Source organism: Anser cygnoides, chromosome 27, assembly GCF_040182565.1.
Source record: "Anser cygnoides isolate HZ-2024a breed goose chromosome 27, Taihu_goose_T2T_genome, whole genome shotgun sequence".
NCBI classification, from domain to species: Eukaryota; Metazoa; Chordata; class Aves; order Anseriformes; family Anatidae; genus Anser; species Anser cygnoides.
In genome coordinates this window covers 5,688,290-5,707,499 of record NC_089899.1, presented here as the reverse complement: position 1 = coordinate 5,707,499, position 19,210 = coordinate 5,688,290, and the positions used below count along the sequence as shown (strand labels likewise).

Here is a 19,210-nt window from a genome sequence, read left to right as displayed (position 1 = left end):
TTTGCATGTCTTGCATGTTTTATTACATATACTGTCCATCCGTGGTAAGAGATCCAAGCCCCATGAACTTGCCTGTATCCCTTCAAAAACATATTCTGATTTTTTAACTGCCTACCAGAATGGACGGGTCAGAGGCAAAAGATTGGTTCAGCAATGACTGGCATATAAGATCATACCTTTGATTGAAGCCATGGTAAAACATAAACCAACGCCAGAGATGTAATATCATTATTGACACTGGCAAATGCAGGCCTGTGCTCACCAGTACTCTTTGCTGATGATTATTCTTATGGCAGAGGTGAAATTTTGAAATAAAACAGAGCATGAGACTTGAAGGCAGAAAGTGTTAAATCTGGCTCCGCAGTGCACCCTTTCACCATCCTCCAGCTCCCTCAGGAAGAGATGGTTTTTACTTCTAAAACCGAAGACCTGTAGTTTCCCTCACCGTGACGGCCACAGCTCCATGCACAAGGTGGTTTGCATCATTACTAAGTCCCACGTGCAGGCTGGAGGCTTTTTGAGACAGGAGCAGGGCCAAGGCCTGTGGCTGCTCCTTTGGCATGTGCCTCCATACCGGAGGCTGCCAGCATCGCCCCGTGTGTGGAGCCTGATTCCCCGGTGCAGGCAGCCGGCATGGTCCGTGCCAGAGCCGCGATCACTGTCATTCGAAAGCACAACCAGCGAAGGAAGAGATGGTGTATAAATATCAGCCTTTTGTTTTGCATACAAGCTGGTGGTTACAGGACTTCCCCAGGAAATGAGAGCCTTCACTTCAAGTCCCTTTGCTGTCTGCAGGGATTCAAAGCTGTGGCCTCGGAGCGGGGAAAAGTGCCTGGGTGGCAGCGCAGCAGTGCGGGGACCATGCCTGGGGAGCGCGGGGCATGAGGATAGGAGGGGAAAGGAAGAGGAGCGGGAGGCAGGGACGTGGTATCTCCCTGCTGCAGGTGGCACAGCGCAGCCTGGAGCCCTTCGTGACACTTTTGCCTTCACAGCGCGATGCTCTTGTCAGCCAGGGACTTTCTGACTTCCAATGTCATTTTAAGGTGTATTTTAAAGCAGTGCTCTCCCCCTCTGCACACCTCTGCCCTTTACAGTCAGTAGACATTTTTCTCAAATCAAAACATATAACCATTTTTGCTATAAAATTTTCGGGTAACAGCCTTGCTGATCATAATGGAAAGTGCTCAAAAGCCCCAAGAAGATTCTAGGAAATACAGCTTAGGTGTTAATGTAAGAGGCATCCTGCTTGCATCCGTTTTCTAGTCAACGTATTCAGTAAGTGGTTGAGAAAATGGGGGAAATAACGAAATGAGAAAAAGTTCTGGCATTGTAAAGTTGGGCTGGAAAAGGCTAAAAATGGCTATGGTAAGTTGGAGAAGGTCTCACCACTCACAAACTGCTGAGGGGCAATTCAGTGATGATAAATATGAATTAACGCACAAAGGAAAAAGTCATGACATTAAATCACAGAGGATGAGTAATTGAAAAGCAGTAATAAGTGCTCCCCATCACCCCAGTGCCCCACTGAGCCCACACTTACGCTGCCATTTGCCATTCTGCTCCTCCTGCCTGCAAGCGGATGCAGGGCAATGTCGGCGAGCGGTGACACAGAACGGCTTCGTCATGGAGCCTGGATTCTCCTGTCGTGAAGAGGTAACTGGGAGGGATGTGCTACAGGTGTCTAAATGCACACCATGGCAGTCCTGTGGAATTTGAACAGGGAAAAATCGCTCACTGCTTTCTATAATGCAGAACGAGCTGAAGGGAGTATTATATCATGCAGCACATGGTTAAACTGTGGAACTTGTTACCACAGGATGCTGTGGATGCCAGAAATATACATGAGGTCAAAAAGCAACAGGGTGGGCTCAGGGAGGACTGGTCCATCAGGAGCATGGGAGGCAGGTGCTGCTGCCACGCTGCGGGGCTGTGGTCTGGTCCAAGGGCTTCTGCATCCCTCTGTCTCTGGAAAGGGCGTTCCTCTGCTGCCAGACAGTGTACACGTTAAAAATCAGCAACAAATCTTGCATGTTTCATGCACCATTTTTCACACCTTCGCAGTGTTAGATGGAGAGATGAGTACAGAGTCTTCCCTTAAGAGCATGAGTTAATGATGACCTTTAGCTAAGGACCAAAACTGAATCATTACCGAGATAGGAAAAGTTAGCAATGACTTCTGGAAACAAGTGCTGCACCCAGAATACGCCACTGTCTGGCACACTGTATAGCTCTGGGTGTATCTGTAAGGACAATGCTATTTCAAAAATCTACTTTTAATTTCATCATGTCTATATTTCTGTTCTTATAAAATAATCAGAAGGAAAAATTCTAAACCATACAAAACTACCGGTATTTTATCATCTGCAAAATGAGTTGCTGCCTGCATTGCACCGTATTCCCTGCTCACCTAGGGGAACAGACACTGCCATGAGCAGCTCATGCTCAAACATAAACTGAATCCCCCATCCAATAGGAGTCTTCTGACTTAATCCCATGTCAGTCGTAGAAGGTCATTTCTAGATAAGAGGGTGGGTCTTTATATGAGAAAGAAAGTAATGGCCAGGTTTCTGGTTGGTGTCTCCACCATCTGAAAGGCCAGGTGGCCTTGGCAGTGCCAGTAGCTCCAGCTGCAGCTGATTTGCAACCTCTGAGGCTTGCAGGGGCTCAGTGTGTTTATAAGTGCTGGTCGGGACCTAATATTGCTTCTCTGCCTTCATAGTGATGCTCTTGTACTTGTGGTGAGTTGCTTGTGCTGGAGACTGGGCTTAGAGCTGGGTTTTATTGTTTCCTATACAGAGAGATTGTGCAGGGCTAGACTGAGTGACCACAGGCAGCAAGAGCGCTTCTGTCCCTTATCTCTTGCTGGCCTTATCAGCCATGCAAGAGCTGCTCCTCACACGATCTGTGGGCTGGGCTCTGGGGCTGCCTGGATTGCACCCCTCTTTCTTCTCTGCTGAAAAACCTACTCCAGATAAAAGCGGTCCTTATGCTTATATCCAGGTCTCCTGCACTGCTCTGTCTCAGCCCCTGACCATGCTCCGTCTGTCCTCCCAGTTGTGCAAACTGGTCCCAGTTCTCTTCCTAGCTTTGTCATCATGCTGCTGTTTGGACACCACCTGTGAAAACCTGGAAAGGGATTTTGAAAGGCCAAGTCAAACAGGAAGAGGCTGCTTATGGAATACCACCAGGAAAACATGCAGGCTTTCCATGGCCACCTGCAGCTCTTCCATTGGAACAGGCAGTACCTGGTGGTCAGAGCCTCTGTAACAATTCAGTGCTCAGCAAGTCAGACAGCACAATGCCTCTGTGCCTGTGACCTTGGGCCTCCAGGGTAAGTCCACTGGTAGAAACCTGCATGACCATGGCCTTCTTGGCCTGATTTATCCTATGGGGATTTGGGGATGATCAACTTCAAAATGTCTGCGAGGTCCTTGCACAGCAGGGACAGGCTTAAATTCAGCTGGAGAAATGGCCCTGAGGTACCCCAGGCATCACCCAGGGCAGTTTTCAGCCAACAGAGCTTCACCCTGTGGCTTGCAAAAGGACAAATCAATTATGCGATTCAGCTCCCTTTTAATGCAGAACACTTCAGGAGCTGCTGTGTAGCTTCCTAATGCCACCAAATGTCCTTGTTTATGTGCACTAGTGCTCAGTCGTGTGCTAAGATGAAGTGATTATTAAAGAGGTATCTTGGGTGCGTGGGAGTCTGTATTTATGTAGCTGCCTTCCAGTTTCAATCTTTCTCTTATCAGATACGCAGTCTTTCAAATTCGTGATCGACTATGCAGAAAAAAAGAAAAAAGAAAAAAGAAAGTATAACCAATACATTACCCTGTAAATATAATGTAATAAATGCAACTGAAGAAGTGTGAATACACTAAGCTATTCATCTTTAGGCTGGCTTTCTGATATCAGTTCTTACGAAGACCACAATCTTTCACTTCTCGCACGTAGCTTTACTCATACTTGATAAGTGTGCTAACACATCAGAGGGAACCGGGGAGGTTTGACAACTCCTCAACCTCAAAGAAACAAACTACTCAAACAGCAACGCTCTATGATGAATAAAACTTGACCGACTCTACTTTTCTTTTCCTTTATTTTAGACATTAAAAGTCTTTGCAGTTATGCTGTGTTAGGGCTAGGTGTTGATAAAATAGCTGTTAACCCAGGACTGTGCTCAAACTCAAGCTTAGCCCCCAAATCCCTAAGGAAAAGCAGATTGGGCTCCTGGCCCTCGCTGTGCTCCTAGTGCCTCCGGTTTTCCCTGGCCTCTGCACAGGGAGGCTGTGGCCAAGCAGGCACTGAGCTCCACTGCCTGGAGCAGCCCCTGTCCTGTTGTCTCTGCGTCCACTTCATTTTGCCCAAAAAGCTTTGCTTAGTGATGGTTGCATCGATTATCTTGGACTAAAGCATGAACCCAGCCTTCACAGAACTTCCTGAAATGCTGTTTTTCTGGGTAAAATCTCCCCAGAACTCAAGTTTCGGTGTGTTAAGTTGAACCTGGAAGCTGCCTGCTATTTCTGCGCTGCTGTTTTGTCTCTCTCTTTGCACAGACCCAGAGCTCCGGGGCTGGCTTTGCACTGGCGCCTGCAGGGAACAACACGCGCTGCCACATCTGGCACACAGCTGGAGTAGCTCTGCCTGTGTGGTGACAACACCAGACACGTCAGTGCTACTGTGGCCCGGCAGCTCTCCGCTGCGTCTGGCCGTGTTGTCTGACTGCAGGACTGTCTTTTGCATCCGAGATGAGAGGAGAACACTGCCCAGCCTGAGGAGGAGCCCCACAAAGTTTAACACCTGCGTTTGGTTTCCACATCTGTAACCCCGATTGTTTAGTGGTGACGCGCCAAGTGCGGAAGTGGTTACATCGGCTGCTGGAGGTCACTCCTACGGAATGGATCAGAAGAAAAAAATCGGGGTGGAAAAGCTTTTATTAATTCCACCCAATTTCCTACGCCAGATGCTGCCGACACAGCAATCCAGATGTGGCCTCTTGGTCATCCCCAGCTCAAGATGTGGCCAGCCCCCAGGACAGTGTCTGGGTGTGATCAGGCCCTCACCGCTGTGCTCAGCAATGTCAGTGCTTTTCCTTCCGATTTTCCATGTGCACTGTTTTCCATCTGCGGGGACGTCGCAGCCGGGGCTGTGCCACAGGGCTGCCATCACCGATCCCCTCTGTGCTGCCTCTGCTGCCCTCATGCTCTGGCTAAAGGACAGGGAAATCCCTCTGAGCCTTTCCCCTGTGGATCAGCCATTAGAAAATTATTTCTTCCTCCCTTGCACATGAAAGATGTGTGACATGATAAGTTTTAATTTTGTTAGCAATTCCCCTCTCCAAAATGGCAAAGGCTTAAATTTGGCATTGCATGTGTTTGCTTCTTGTTTCTTTAACCAAGACAAAAGGGATGCATCTTTTTACTGCATTTTCTTTGACAAGAAGTTGTTTTGTTTCTGGGGGAAAAATAACCTCTGCTGGGCCCAGCCGGCCAGCCAGGAGCTGGTTAGGATGGGTTTGTTGATTCCCTATTTGCTGCTGCACCTGCCTTTGCTAATCTCTCCTTGGACCAACCTGGGATATGTCCGTGGGCAATGAGAAACCTCTCCCCTGGCTGCATGGATGCACTGGTTAAACAAAATCAGAATGTTTTGATATAACCCAGGCAATATGCCTCATGGTCTCAGCATTTTTTCCAACTGGTGTAAGTGTAGTCTTCCTGAATTGCTTAGCATTTGTAAGAGGGGGAATGAAAAAAGCTTGGAAATGAAGGGAAAACGGAACAGCAATACCCAAAATTCAGAAGGGAATAGGAGATGCTGTCAAATCTTATTTTATGCCTTGAAAAAAAGGAATAAAAGTCCTATTTGATTAACACCACCGTGGAATTTAAGCATGATCCACTCTGCGGCTTATGCCCAGGCTGCGAAGGAAGCAGGACGAGCTGTGCCCCGAAATTCTGAATAACCACGCAGTAGTAGAAAAGCAGCTACTGAGACCCAGGTGGCCATGCAATTGTTGGGATGCAACATGACTGATTGTGTGTGCAGCATAGCCACAGGAAAAATCCCCCCAGTTTGAAGCTCTGCAGCCCGTAACAGTAGCTGTCATTAGTTGCTAGTAGTGTCTGCCCCTACCAAACTGGGCAGAATTTGTGAGATTTCATGGAAAGTCCATCACTCATCTCAGTGCTCGGAGGATGCTGTCAATGCTCCAGGGGTGCAGGGGACGATTGGTGTGGTGGCACCACAGGGACGGGACGTGGGAGGCAGCCAGGGCCCATGTACCACACACTGGGCCTTGCTGTTTTCCCATCACTACAAAAGCAAAAGAAACTGAGCTGGATTTGGGGTGAAAATATTCTTGCATTGTCCTCTTGGAGGCTATGAAATGCATTAAATCCGCTGGTGGGTGGTGGGCAAGTCCCTCCCTGCCCTAAGTGACTGCAGTACAGCTCAGCTTGCCACTGGATTGCTGCGGCCTGGGGAAAGGGTGCACACAGACGCACTCATGTCCTCTGACTTCAATATGCTAGGCAGTGCAGATGAAGGACGAAGACATGATTCGGAGAATGTTAAAGCCAGCTGCAGCACAAGGCGCTCCTTCTGCCCACCGATGAGCCTCTGAAGCTCTGGGTTGCATTTTCCCGCCTGCGCTGGCTGCTCTCGTGCAAGGATCCTGTGTCACCACTTGAGCTCTTGTTGCGCTCACCCAGCATCTGGGGAAAACCTCCCCGAGCAGAGAGGCAGCCCTGCAGGCGAGTCACAGGGAGGTTTTGCTGCTTGGAAATGTTCCCCCCAAACTAGTGGTTGCATGGGGCTGAGGACGCTCCTGGAGCATCATGATGTGGCAGCAGTCAGCAGCAGTGGCTCTCGCTGGGGAAAGGCAACTTGTTGCAGGTGGTGGCAGCAGACAGAGGAGAAAACATACGAGTGAAAGGGAAGGGAGAGGAAAGGCTGCGTGTAAAGGTTAACGCTTGTCCCTGGCAGAGATGAGCAAATGTCTGAGCTCTTAAATAGCACTTGCTGACAAGGTTGTCTTGCAGCTGTTTTTTTTTCTCTAAAAGACAAATAATTTCCTTTTTTTTTTTCTTTTTTCTTTTTTTTTTTCCATTTTACTTGTAAAGCAGGGAGTCTGATGAACATCCTTTTGAGATTTCAGGTCATCACCATCTTCCCAGTGTGGTAGCATTAGTTCACACCTCCCACACTCATTGCGTTTCCTTAATACAGCAAGAAAAACCTAGGCAAGGCATCAGAATGAGATTACGGCAGAAAAATACTTTCCACTAAGTTACCGCAACATTTTGACTAACCTCAAAATCTTACCATCTTGCTCCTCCTGGTCCCTCACCTCTCCAGGATGTATGGCCAAGGGAGTTTCGCATCCTGCTCAAAGGTGCGTGGGGAGCCACGGGGCTTTGACAGCGAGTGAGGGGCTGCCCTGAGCCCGTGATGTGCCGGAGGGTGGCTTATCAGCTGTAGATTCGCTGCAGGTCCCTAAACAAGAGGTAACTTGGGGGCTGCTGCCAGCTGCGAGCCACCACTCCCTTCTGCATAGAGAACACGCATCCGATGGTAGCCTGGCCACAGGTGAGCGATGCCCCGTGCCGTCCCCCAAATTCACTACTGGTTTTGTGAAGTGGGTCCGTGGCCAGGCGGGGGCCTCTGGGTGCACCAGCAGACAGGGGGCTGGGACTCCAGAACTGGCACAGAAACAGGAGGGGGGATTTGCTGGGCAAAAATTACAAGCACGCCAGGCATGTACCATGGCAGTACCCTCTCAGAGCTCACTGCAAAGCTAGCCAAAGTCAAAATTGGAGTCCTGTCCCTCTTTTAAGTCTTTTGCAGAAAAAGGTATAGTCTGAAAGCCAGAAGTTTGGCATTTCAGCTGACACCTGGGATGCGCAGTAATGCCCCTGGGCTGTGCCTGGTCACCCCACTCAGCTCACAGGGACCAAATTTGCAGTGCTCCATCCCACAGGACATGGGACCATGGTTTGCAGCTGCACCGGGTACAGAATGCCGGCAGCTCGACCTCATGGGTGCAGCCCCATTCTGCAGTGCATCCCTGCGGAGGCAGTGGCTGGCGGGGCTGGGAGTGCCGCTGTCAGCGCACAGGAGCTGCTTGCTCCTCCCAGGCAGCCAGCATCTGCGGCCTGGGTTTCTAGTGAGATTAAAAACTTGTTTTCTCCGGAAAGTTTCAGGGGAAATGAAGTAGCTAGTTTGAGTCAACATGAGAGCCAGACACTCTTTGCTTGTCAGAGAGCCGTGGGAAAGTGTCCTGCAACATGCCTCCTGCAGCATCCCCCATGTCTCTGCAGCATCCCTCTGGCACCCCTCCCACTTCCCTGCAGCATCCCCCCTGTGGCATCCCTTTGATATCCCTGCAGCATCCCTGTGGCCTCCCTCCTGCTCCTTCCCTCATCCCTGCAGCATCCCTCCTGCATTATTGCAGCACTCCCGTAACATCCCTCCTGCAGCCTCCCACATCCCTCCCACCCTATCCCGTGGCTCAATGCAGACCCCAGGCAGCCCCAAAAGCAGCACTGTAATGATGAGATCAGGTTGGGTCTGTCCCTGGGGCACAGTAAAACTGCCACCAGCTGAAAAGCTGGCACCAAATCCTACAACAGCTTCCATAGTTCAGGGGGAGTTTCATGACATTTTGGTAAATTTGGCATGATTTCTCTTGGGGGCCATCTGAAGGAGGACGCGGTGCTGAGCTTAACATGGTTGGTGATATTTTCTGTGGCTCCTGCTCCTCTCTGCAGTGTTTGTGTTCACAGGTGGCAGCTACGGGGTGGGACGATGCTGCTGCAGCCCATGCATGCTTGTGGAACTGGAAAGGGGGCAGACAATTCTGCTCTGTTAAAAGGAAATTAAATCTACCACGTTGCCGTTCATGGGCACTGATTAAACACGATGCAGTACCTTAACTCTGCCCACCAGAGTGCAGTAAATAAGGGGTCCTCATGGCACAGAGACATCTCGGGGCTGAAAGAAGGATGAGGGCTGAAGCGGGTGACAGGATGTGGGCACAGGTCCCCCATGTCCCGCAGCAAACAGGGAGCTCTCACCCTCGCAGCTGTGGGGAGCTCAGCATCTCCCACCCCTGAGCAGTTCCTGGGGCAGCTCCCGGCTCCCAGCTGGTGGCGATGGAGCCCTGAGGGCTGGGAGGGCAGTGGGGCATCTGCGGCTGCAGCTTGTAACCCTCGGCCCTACAAAACCCAACGGGAGGGGATGGGGGTCTCCCCCCAGGAGAGGGAACAGAGGGCACAGGAATCCAGCTCCCTCCCTCCCCATCCAGCAGCACCTGATGGTCCCTTTCCCAGCTGCCTGGTCCAAGTAGGAAAACCCTTCAGGTGTCTGGAGGGGAGGGGGTTCATGGTGCTGTGGGTTTTGGCTTTGCTTTTTCTCCACAGGTTTGATTTGTGCTATGTCAGGCTGCTCTGAGAGCCTGTTTTTTGCATGAATATAGGTGTTCATGGCCAGCTTTCTGCTGTTGAAGTGATCACAAAGGCTGGATGCACTGTGGGGTTGCATGGGGAGCAGAAGACTTTTACTGGGTGCTGGGACTGCAGCCCCAATGGAGCAGCTCTTGTGCAAACCACAGCGTGAAGCTCTGGGAGCAGAGGATCCTGAGCTGCTGTGGGATGCCCCCGGACCCGTCCATCCCTGCTGGGGTTGGCAATGTCACCTTGGTGCTGCACAAGGAGTCAGTGCCTGGCAAGTTGTGGGGACGAGGATGGAGGAGCAAGGCAGCAGGTATGGATGGGCATGAGGGACCAGGTGGCTCGGGGCAGGTTTGGTGCCACCTCTGAGCCTTGTCCCCTGCTGGCCTTGGGGCTGCTTCTTTCTCCATGGTGGGTGATGTGTACGTGGGGAGCAGCGCAGCTGCCCCATCCCCATGTCTGAAATTTACCAAATCCCCTCAGCTGGTTACTCTGCAAGGCTGGGGAGATGATGGTTCTTAATAGAATAAAATATTTTATTACTGTTTCCTACTGCATGGCCTGTAGCAGTGAGAAAATCAAGCAAATGCTCATTACCCAGTGTGGGGCATTGCCTCAGAAGCACTTCTGGTGGACGATGCACGGCCCCTCTTCGTAGTACTCATCCCTGCGGATCCAGCACGACTGGAAGTTCGTGAGGGAGGCAAGGACAGAGCCCCCCATCCAGGCCGCGTGCCTCCGTCCCGGCACGGCCACCACCTCCACCTCGGTGCCAGGGGGCAGGCACTGAGCCAGCTCGCTGTCAAGCCTCCTCGGCAGCCCCTCGAACAGCGAGGAACCTCCACACAGGAGGATGTTTCTGTGCATCACTGACCTGATGTCCTCCGGAAGCAGGTCGAGGCTTCTCTGGGCCATCTCGTGGATGCCCATGTAGGAATCCCCCCAAGTTGGTAGGGGGTTGAAGAGCACCTCTGGGCACTGAAACCTCTCCTTGCTGAGGCTGATGGTGTGGCCGTCGGGCAGGGTAAAATCCAGAGTGCAGCTGGTGGGTGGGAGGAGGCACTCATTATCGAAGTCGAAAGCGACATAGCAGCATGTGTGCTTGATATCTTCCACCACGGGGGACATCCAATCACCAAGAGTGTGCTCCATGTCCCCCAGAAGCATTGTCAGGTACCAGGTGAGGCACGACCCTGCCACGTCCGTCCTCTTGGTGGCATAAGCCAAGCAGTTGCCATCGTGGACTGGCACAGCATGGGTGACGACGTGGCCGATGTCCACCACCAAGGCGCTTGTTCTGCCATGGGCGTAGGTGGAAAGGACGGGCTGAGGGGCCATGAAGATGCCAGGGGAGCCCAGTGACTCAAAGGCCACCTCTGCCACATTTTCCCGTCCGCTGGTGGGGCTGAGTGGGGGCTCCGTGATGAGCAGTGCGTGCTCCTCAGGGGGCACCCCAAGCTTGTGCTCGAACATGTGCTGCCACAGGGTTTCAGCTGCCTCCCAGTTGATGATGATGCCATTCTGCATCACCTCAATGATTTCAGTGTCTGGGTAAAGCAAGGCTTCCTCCCCAGTAAAAGCCTCAGATCTGGTTTCTTCCAGGCCCTTGGACCACACCGTGGTGTGGCTCACCAGGGTGCTGATTTCGGCACTGGGTGTCTGATGTCCAGAAAATCCTGCTCTGCAGCTCCTTGTGCCCATATCGATCACGACTGGTCCTGTTCTCAGTCCCAGGTCCTCACTCAAGAAGGAGCTGATGGTGGTGGAGGAGAAGCTGCTTACAGACCTCAGCCCCAGCTCATCCTGGTGGCATTCATGCAGGGAAGACATTGGGGAGCAAGTCCCTGTCCCCAGAGAGTCCTCATCCTGGGAAGATCCCATCCCACCTGCCTGTGACCTCCTGCACAGCCCTCCTTGGGAAAGGGAGCTTGGCTTTCCACTGAGCAGGCTTGGGCAGAATACCCAACACTTTGTGATGTACCAGAGAGAACTGTGACATCAGCCACGGCTGAGGTGGTGTCAGCGCACACCCCGGGTGTCCATGTCCCAGGCTCCCTCCTGGCCTCCTGTCTGCCCCAAAACAGGCAGAGTTCTGCCCTTCTGGGGGGTCCTGAGCAAACGTCACACCTCTCTGCCCCCCTTTATAAGCAGGATCAAGCTGTGCGCTCTTGGCTGGTGAAGCCCTCCTGGCTGCGCGGTGGGTGCTGCCCCTTCCCTGGGGAAATGCTGCCGTCCTCAAACACTGCAGGGCTGGGGGTGGCTGCCGCTGTTTGCTCTGGCACCCTCTGAATAACGGATTAGCAACGGATGCAGGAGCATCACTACAGACGTAGAAATGCCCGTGGGAGTGGGATGGTGGTGTTTGCATTGTGACACATTGGGCTCCGCGCTCAGTCTTGGGTGAAAGCGTGCTCCTGCTGCTGGGGTGCAGGCTCTGGGCTGCAGCGAGGCTCCCAGCCCCGCGGAGATTCACTGGGGAGCAGAGAGGCCCCTTCAGCCCCACGGCTGGGCAGTTGCTGCCTCTGTGCCCCAAGCAGAAGGTCAGTAACGCCACACGCGATGCCCAGTGGTGTTGGCTGCTTTTTGGCAATAGTGTGGAGGAAAAGTGAGTGCGCCAACCAGCCTTGTCTGATGCCAGCTATCATGTCCTGGGGGTGGGTTGTGGTCTGTTGCTGGGCTCACTTTGCTGTTTCTTCTAGTGCTGCTTGGCTAGAAGCCAGCACCTTGGGGGATCCTTCATGGCACGGTGTGCCTGGAGCAGCTCCTTTGTGGTTATATGCACCCAAGAAAAACAGCCTCTTGCTTCCTGCAGTTCTCATCACCCTGCTTAATGCTCCCCACCGGACGCCAGTGGGCGCTTGCTGCTGCTGCTGAGGCTGGGCGCTACCATGACCGTTTGAGGAGGTAACACCGTGCGATCCAGTGGCACCGCCGTGCCATGCAGCTGCTCTCCGGCTGTTGGTGGGCACGGATCCGGCTCACTTTTGCACCACGGAGGCTGCAGTAGGCTGGGCATGCACATGAGAGCTGGTGGAATGTTGCGTTGCCTCGATGCAGCTGCATTGGGCTGAGACGTGTCACCTGAAGGCAAATGTGAAGACAGAAGTGCTGAGGAACAGCCCTAGCACATCCACAGTGCATGGAGGGGAATGGGGCCAGCGGGAGGCCAAAGATGGTGCTGGGAGGAAAGGAGCCACAGCGCTGGAGCTGCAGCTGGCTCAGGGCACGTCCCCAAGGCCAAGCCAGGGCCCTTGGCCCTGACCTTGGCTGACACCCATCTGCTAATCCCCACCCTGGGGCAGAGGCACTGCCCAGCTCTGGGAACTGGTGGCCACAGCCCCTGCCTTGGGGCCAGGTCACCGCTGGACCTGGGCCACCTGCGTCACCGTGAGCTGGCCCTGCCCCAGCAAGGGGGCTCTGCTTTGGAAACGGCAGCTCCAGAGCAAACGTGGGCACGTGTCCAAGCACAACAGGGAGTGTGTTGCAACACCGTGCAGGGGATGCTGAGTGGCACTGTGGTATGCACAGGCTCCTTCCTCTTGGGCCCCAGCTGTCCCCATGGTGTGCTCAAGCTTTTCCCCCGCAAGCTGCTGCTGCTCTCACTGCTGCCCAGTCCTCCTTCCCCTCTCAGCTGCCTTGGTGCCCCTTCCTCAGTGTATTTCAGCTTTAGCTTTTGCTCTTTAACAGCAGCACAGCTTTTGGGGGCTGGGTATGGGAGACAAGCTGACAGGGCTGGGGTTTGCATGCCCTGCCTGTGATGGCAAAGATGTGGGGGGTCTGCTGTACCTGGTCTGCCAGGGATAGGGGAATGCTTGGCACGTAGCAGCAGCTATGTTGGCAGAGAAAGGCATGTCTGCAGCAAACCTGTAGGAAATGCGGTTGCATGTTATTGCTAGGATGGTTTCTTGGCTCTTTGGAGGCCCCACAAATGGGTTGGACAGGGCTGAGTGCTGCTTTGCTGCATCTAAACTAAAGCTTTTCTAAATGACACCTGCTGTGTGTCTTGCTATGGTACAGATAAGCTTGCCCCAGTGCTCTCAAGTTTGTCCTGGACCCAGGGTGCTGCCAGGATCTCTACTGGGACACCGCTGTTTTTTGTCCCAGGGCCAGAAGGGGCAGTGGTGCCAGCAAAGGGGCTTGCTGGTGGGCACTCCACAACGTGTGCTGGCCTCTCCTCCAGGTCCCAGCAAAGCCCTGAGGGGAGCAGGAGGTGGCAAAGTTCACAGCTCTGCACAGCAGCTGTTCTCCTGTGGGCATGGTGTAAAAAAAAAAAAAAAAATTAAAGAAAGAAAATTCAGCACCTCTAGGAAGCAGCTCCACAAAATAACACTGTGCACTCCCAGTGCATGCTGGCTGTCACATCCCTGTGCTGTCCTGTTGTCAGCATCACTTGTGCAGAGTGAGACAGTGGGCTCTGCAGTGAGAGGGGAGCAGGATGCTATGTGTGGTGGGGACATCGGACATGGGGAAGATGTGTGGTAGAAGCCTGTGGCTGCTGCTTGAACATAGGCCCCTGGCAGCCCCAATCTGTCATCCGTCTTTTCCTGAGCAGCTGCCATCAAAGCCAGAGCTGGAAAGTCCTCTGCTCACAGCTTCCCCATTGCTCATTGCGTGGGTGGCATGGAAACCTGCAAGGTCTTTCACAAGCAGCTGTGAAAGCTTTTAAGCCAATGTTGCTGACATAATATTGGGTGCTTGAAAATCTTTGAACAAACAAATAGGTTTCTAATCCCCTGGCTCCACTCTGCACTGCCAAACCTGACCTGGGAGGTGAACCGGTCCAACCTGCCCTTGAGGAGTTTTGCTTTGAAAGTAAAAAGGCAGTTTGACTGTGTGGAAACGTTGCCTGCAGTGGAAGGATTAATGAGTAATCATGGTTTCATTAATTCTAGTGCTTTCACTTTCAGCGGATAGTTCATCTAATGGCAGTGTCAAATAACTACCTAGAGATCAGCACCATCTCCTGTGTTCTGCAGCAAATCAAGGGACACTGCAGGCGCTGAGCTCTCAGGCAAGGCTGTCCAGCTCAGCATGGTTTGAGTGGCAGGAAAAGGTCCTGATCTCGTAAAGTAACATCAGGATCTGGGCTATGGGATGCTCAACACTGAGGAGCAGAAGATCAGAGATGCTGGGGCAGACGTATTTTTCTGGTTTGAGATGAGAGGTGTTGTTACAGAGGAAATGCAAGGAATTCTGTCTTGCAGCAACGAACCAGCATATTTTCAGCTGAAATCAGCATCAATCTTGTTTGCGGCTAGCAAACGTGACACCCATCTACAAGAAGGGCCAGAGGGTAGACCTGGGGAACTATAGGCCTGTTAGTTTGACCTCAGTGCCAGGGAAGCTCATGGAGCAGATTATCTTGAGTGTCATCACGCGGCACTTACAGGACAACCAGGCGATCAGGCCCCGTCAGCATGGATTTATGAAAGGCAGCTCCTGCTTGATGAACCTGATCTCCTACGACAAAGTGACATGCTTAGTAGATGAGGGAAAGGCTGTGGATGTGGTCTACCTTGACTTCAGTAAGGCTTTTGATACCATTTCCCACAACATTCTCATCAAGAAACTGGCTGCTCGTGGCTTGGACTGGTGTACGCTTCGTTGGGTTAAAAACTGGCTGGATAGCCGGGCCCAAAGAGTTGTGGTGAATGGAGTCAAATCCAGTTGGAGGCTGGTCACTAGTGGAGTCCCCCAGGGCTCAGTACTGGGGCCGGTCCTCTTCAATATCTTTATCAATGATCTGGATGAGGGGATTGAGTGCACCCCCAGTAAGTTTGCAGATGACACCAAGTTAGGGGCGTGTGTCGATCTGCTCGAGGGTAGGAAGGCTCTGCAGGAGGATCTGGATAGGCTGGACCAATGGGCTGAGGTCAACTGTATGAAGTTCAACAAGGCCAAGTGCCAGGTCCTGCACATGGGGCGCAACAACCCCAAGCAGAGCTACAGGCTGGGAGATGAGTGGTTGGAAAGCTGCCTGGCAGAGACGGACCTGGGAGTATTGGTTGATAGTTGGCTGAATATAAGCCAGCAGTGTGCTCAGGTGGCCAAGAAGGCCAACAGCATCCTGGCTTGTATAAGAAGCAGTGTGGCCAGCAGGTCTAGGGAAGTGATTGTGCCCCTGTACTCGGCTCTGGTGAGGCCGCACCTCAAGTACTGTGTTCAGTTTTGGGCCCCTCGCTACAAGAAGGACATGGAGGTACTCAAGAGAGTCCAGAGAAGGGCGATGAAGCTGGTGAGGGGTCTGGAGAACAAGTCTTACGAGGAGCAGCTGAGGGAGCTGGGAATGTTCAGCCTGGAGAAGAGGAGGATCAGGGGCAACCTTATCGCTCTCTATAGGTACCTTAAAGGAGGCTGTAGAGAGGTGAGGGTTGGTCTATTCTCCCACGTGCCTGGTGACAGGATGAGGGGGAATGGGCTAAAGTTGCGCCAGGGGAGGTTTAGGTTGGATATTAGGAAGAACTTCTTTACCAAAAGGGTTGTTAGCCATTGGAATTGGCTGTCCAGGGAAGTGGTTGAGTCACCATCCCTGCAGGTCTTTAAGAGACGTTTAGATGTTGAACTTAGTGATATGGTTTAGTGGAGAACTTGTTAGTGTTAGGTCAGAGGTTGGACTTGGTGACCTTGGAGGTCTCTTCCAACCTAGACGATTCTGTGATTCTGTGATCTGAAGACTCAGGGTGACAGTATCACGCTCAGACCTAGCAATGTACTTTCAAATAATCTCTTGGCATCATTTTAAATATGATGTTTTCATCAATTTAAGATATTTACTTCTTAAAAGGTAGACAAGGAAAAATCTAAAATCTAGGTGATGTTTTAAAGTTTGTAATAGTGATATCTATGAATTTTTATTATTTTAAGCTCTTTTCAGAAAACTAACACTGATCAGCCTTGCAAACTGCAGTTCCTGGTAGTTTTTATTTTCTGCTGGTTGTGTAATATTCATATAAAATAGTGCAGTGCTTTAAAAAAATATACTTTTTCTCAGCATCTGCACTGTTATCAGTCTCCCATAGTATGAAAATAGTTGTGGTAATAGTGCAAAGATTTATCCCAAGACGAGAAAATGCTAAATATAATTTATTAGAGACATTTTTCTAGTACTTATAAACATTTTTTCCTTTGTCGAGGGATGAGCAGGTCTGTCAAGACAGACTTCATCTGTTCTGTCAATGCACTTTTCTTGTGTTCAGATGTGGGAAGAACCCCCCGTACATGCCCTGTTGAACCTGGTATAGCTGTGACTTTCTTCTTAGACAAGAGACAATCTGGTGGGAAAAGAACGATGTTAATAGTAAATAAATAAATAAATAAATAAATAAAGGTCTGCTCTTTGCCTTTTGTTAAACAGCCCTAAACCACATTGTCAAGAGGAGATACCCTCCGTGTGACAGATGGAGGGACTTTGTGAGTGAGCCACTTGCCAAGGCTGCATAGGCAGACACTAGCACAGACCCCAGTTCTGAATCTGAGGTTTTCCCTCATCTAAATCTTGCTGACTAATTCTTATTCTTGAACCTCCAAGGACAGGAATCCATGTTGTCTGAAGATGTAGCTATTTAGCTGGTACAAAGCAAACACAGCTAAAGATGAAACTGCTTTTAAGATACTGTCCCCTATCAAATAAAGACCAGAGTTCAGAAAAAGATCTACTCTGCTCTTTCCAAAGGGATACAGCTTGGATATGGCCCTGCAGGGCTGCTATGGTCTGCATGTTAAGAGCATTAAATACAAAATTCCAGATGTGATACCTGCAGGTTATTACGAATATTTCTGCTTCTATACTCCCTTATCAGTATCTTGATTATTCTGCAGAGACTGAACGGGAATGAGGTTGAAGAGGGGTGCTGTACAAGATCTAATCTAATTCATCCTGCTTGTTCTCTTGGTGCTTGTTTTACCTTTGGTTTATCTTTTTTCTCTCTGCAAAGGACCCTGGATCTCATTCATGATCCACTGCTTCCTTCCCTAGAAAACTGCTTAGCAAGCTATAATACCTTTACACCTGCTCCTCTGCACAAGTGCTTGAAAAAACTGACAGTAACTGAAGGCAGATTCGGCCTGGCATTTGCTGCTACCATGCATGTCAGAGTACTGCTCCCACCAGGCTTCTTATGGCTGTGGCTGTCTGAATGCCCCCCCTGCAACTCCCCAGGTGGTTGGGCTCTGCTGTAGTCAAAAGTGAGAGGTGAGAACAACACAAGGGCCACTTACCAGGAAGCATAACAAGAGAAGAAGAACAAAGCCAAGCACGGTGAAAATGCAGATGAGGATAATTGCCCAGAATTGAAGCTCTGCAAAGGCAAAATAAGGGCACATCAGTTTTCTGGACTCCTAGCTGTTTTACTTGGAACGGAGTGAGATCTTGCCCTGGCAAAGTTCAGAAGAACTGTACAAGCATGTAGGTGAGGCAAAATGACTGGAAGGCAGCATCTGGCCTTCCCTGGCCGCAGGACAAACATGCCTCAGCTGTGTGAAGATGGCAAGGATGTACAGAAACCTTGGCAGACTCAAGAGGGTCCAAGGCACAATTTCAAACACCAGCTCAGGGAGCAACAGAGCCCTCAGATGGTTTCAGAGATGTTCAAAAATACAAAGTTGTCTCTTAGCTGCCAGCTGGACCCTTCTGGGGGAGGGTGCAGGGCTCAGGGTGTCAGCAAAAGCTGTTATTTGTCAGCATGTTCATGGTGCATGGAAAAGCAACTTTTCAGAGTAATTTTTTTATGTTTACCGTTAGTTCTGGAGTTGTTGTTATGCTCACAATACTGTTTCTGTCTCCCCAAAGTGCTAGATTTCTGGGCTTTTGCCCCAGATACCACTCCATTTCAAGGTAAGTGACACTAATTTACTGTAGCTCAAGTATTTGGTGGCTTTAGGGTGAATCACTCCATAAAAACACTTACCGGATCTTTTGGACTCCTGTTCTGTTGTGAGTGGAGAGTAACCTGTAAAAGAAAGGGTGGGACAGTTGAGAAACAGGGCACTTCAGAGGTGATTAAAACAAAAGTAGCAGAAGTTCCCACAAAGTCATCTCTGGAACACTTGCCTTCAACCACCAGACTCTGCTCCTCCAGCTCATAGCTGGGGCCCAGCTTGGTGAACCCGTGTGTCAGGTGTTTCAGCTCCTCGTACACCTCTTGCTTTTGTAAAGTCCTTGAGAAGGGTTCCAGTGTGAATTTGCAGACCGAGTCTACACTTACATAAGCTTTCCCATGGACAGGCCTGGAAGATGAAAACCAGAGCCATTGTTATGGGACCAAAAAAAAAAAAACCCAAAAACATAAAATTGAGTAGAGGCAGAGAGAGGAATTCAGCACTGGGTTCATGCTTACAGGTGTCTAAGCAATGTTTTATTAACATGGATCAACTTTTACATTTGAAGGTAGATGATAAAGGAATCCATATGCATCCTTGTGAAATCTACTCACTAATCCCAGGCAAGGCATTTCTAAGAGAAATCAGTTTATCTATTTTATTTGTTTCTCCAATGTAGTGTTGTAGAAGATGCACAAAAGTAGACTTTGTTCTCAGGCTGGTCAGTTCTGTTGTTTGTTTTACTAACGTCTTAGGTTTTGTAGCTTATTTGAATAAGCTAAACGAGGGAATGAGCTTATCTGTTTTACTCTGGAATTGTTTCTGTGAAAATAGTTTTGCTATCATGGAAAGAGAACCACCTGTTATTTGGATAGAAACCTTGTGAAGTAAAGGCAAAACTGACCGAGAGTGAATAAGGGTGCCTCCTATGTGTCATCGAG

General features: G+C 50.6%; 2 protein-coding genes across 2 annotated transcripts in view; both read right to left on the bottom strand.

Annotated features, from left to right (window-relative positions):
- Nucleotides 1-9,970: 9,970 nt before the first annotated feature.
- Nucleotides 9,971-11,367, bottom strand: ACTL9 (actin like 9). The gene has a single exon (XM_013200292.3). It carries the CDS (start codon nucleotides 11,331-11,333, stop codon nucleotides 10,068-10,070), a length of 1,266 nt encoding a protein of 421 aa, XP_013055746.1. The 5' UTR covers nucleotides 11,334-11,367; the 3' UTR covers nucleotides 9,971-10,067.
- Nucleotides 11,368-16,519: 5,152 nt separating this feature from the next.
- MUC16 (mucin 16, cell surface associated) overlaps nucleotides 16,520-19,210 on the bottom strand; it is a 32,494-nt gene continuing 29,803 nt past the window's right edge. The window contains 4 exon segments of the mRNA XM_066983645.1: nucleotides 16,520-16,723; nucleotides 17,670-17,749; nucleotides 18,359-18,400; nucleotides 18,502-18,677. Coding sequence (XP_066839746.1) covers nucleotides 16,625-16,723; nucleotides 17,670-17,749; nucleotides 18,359-18,400; nucleotides 18,502-18,677 — 397 coding nt within the window. The 3' untranslated portion in view covers nucleotides 16,520-16,624.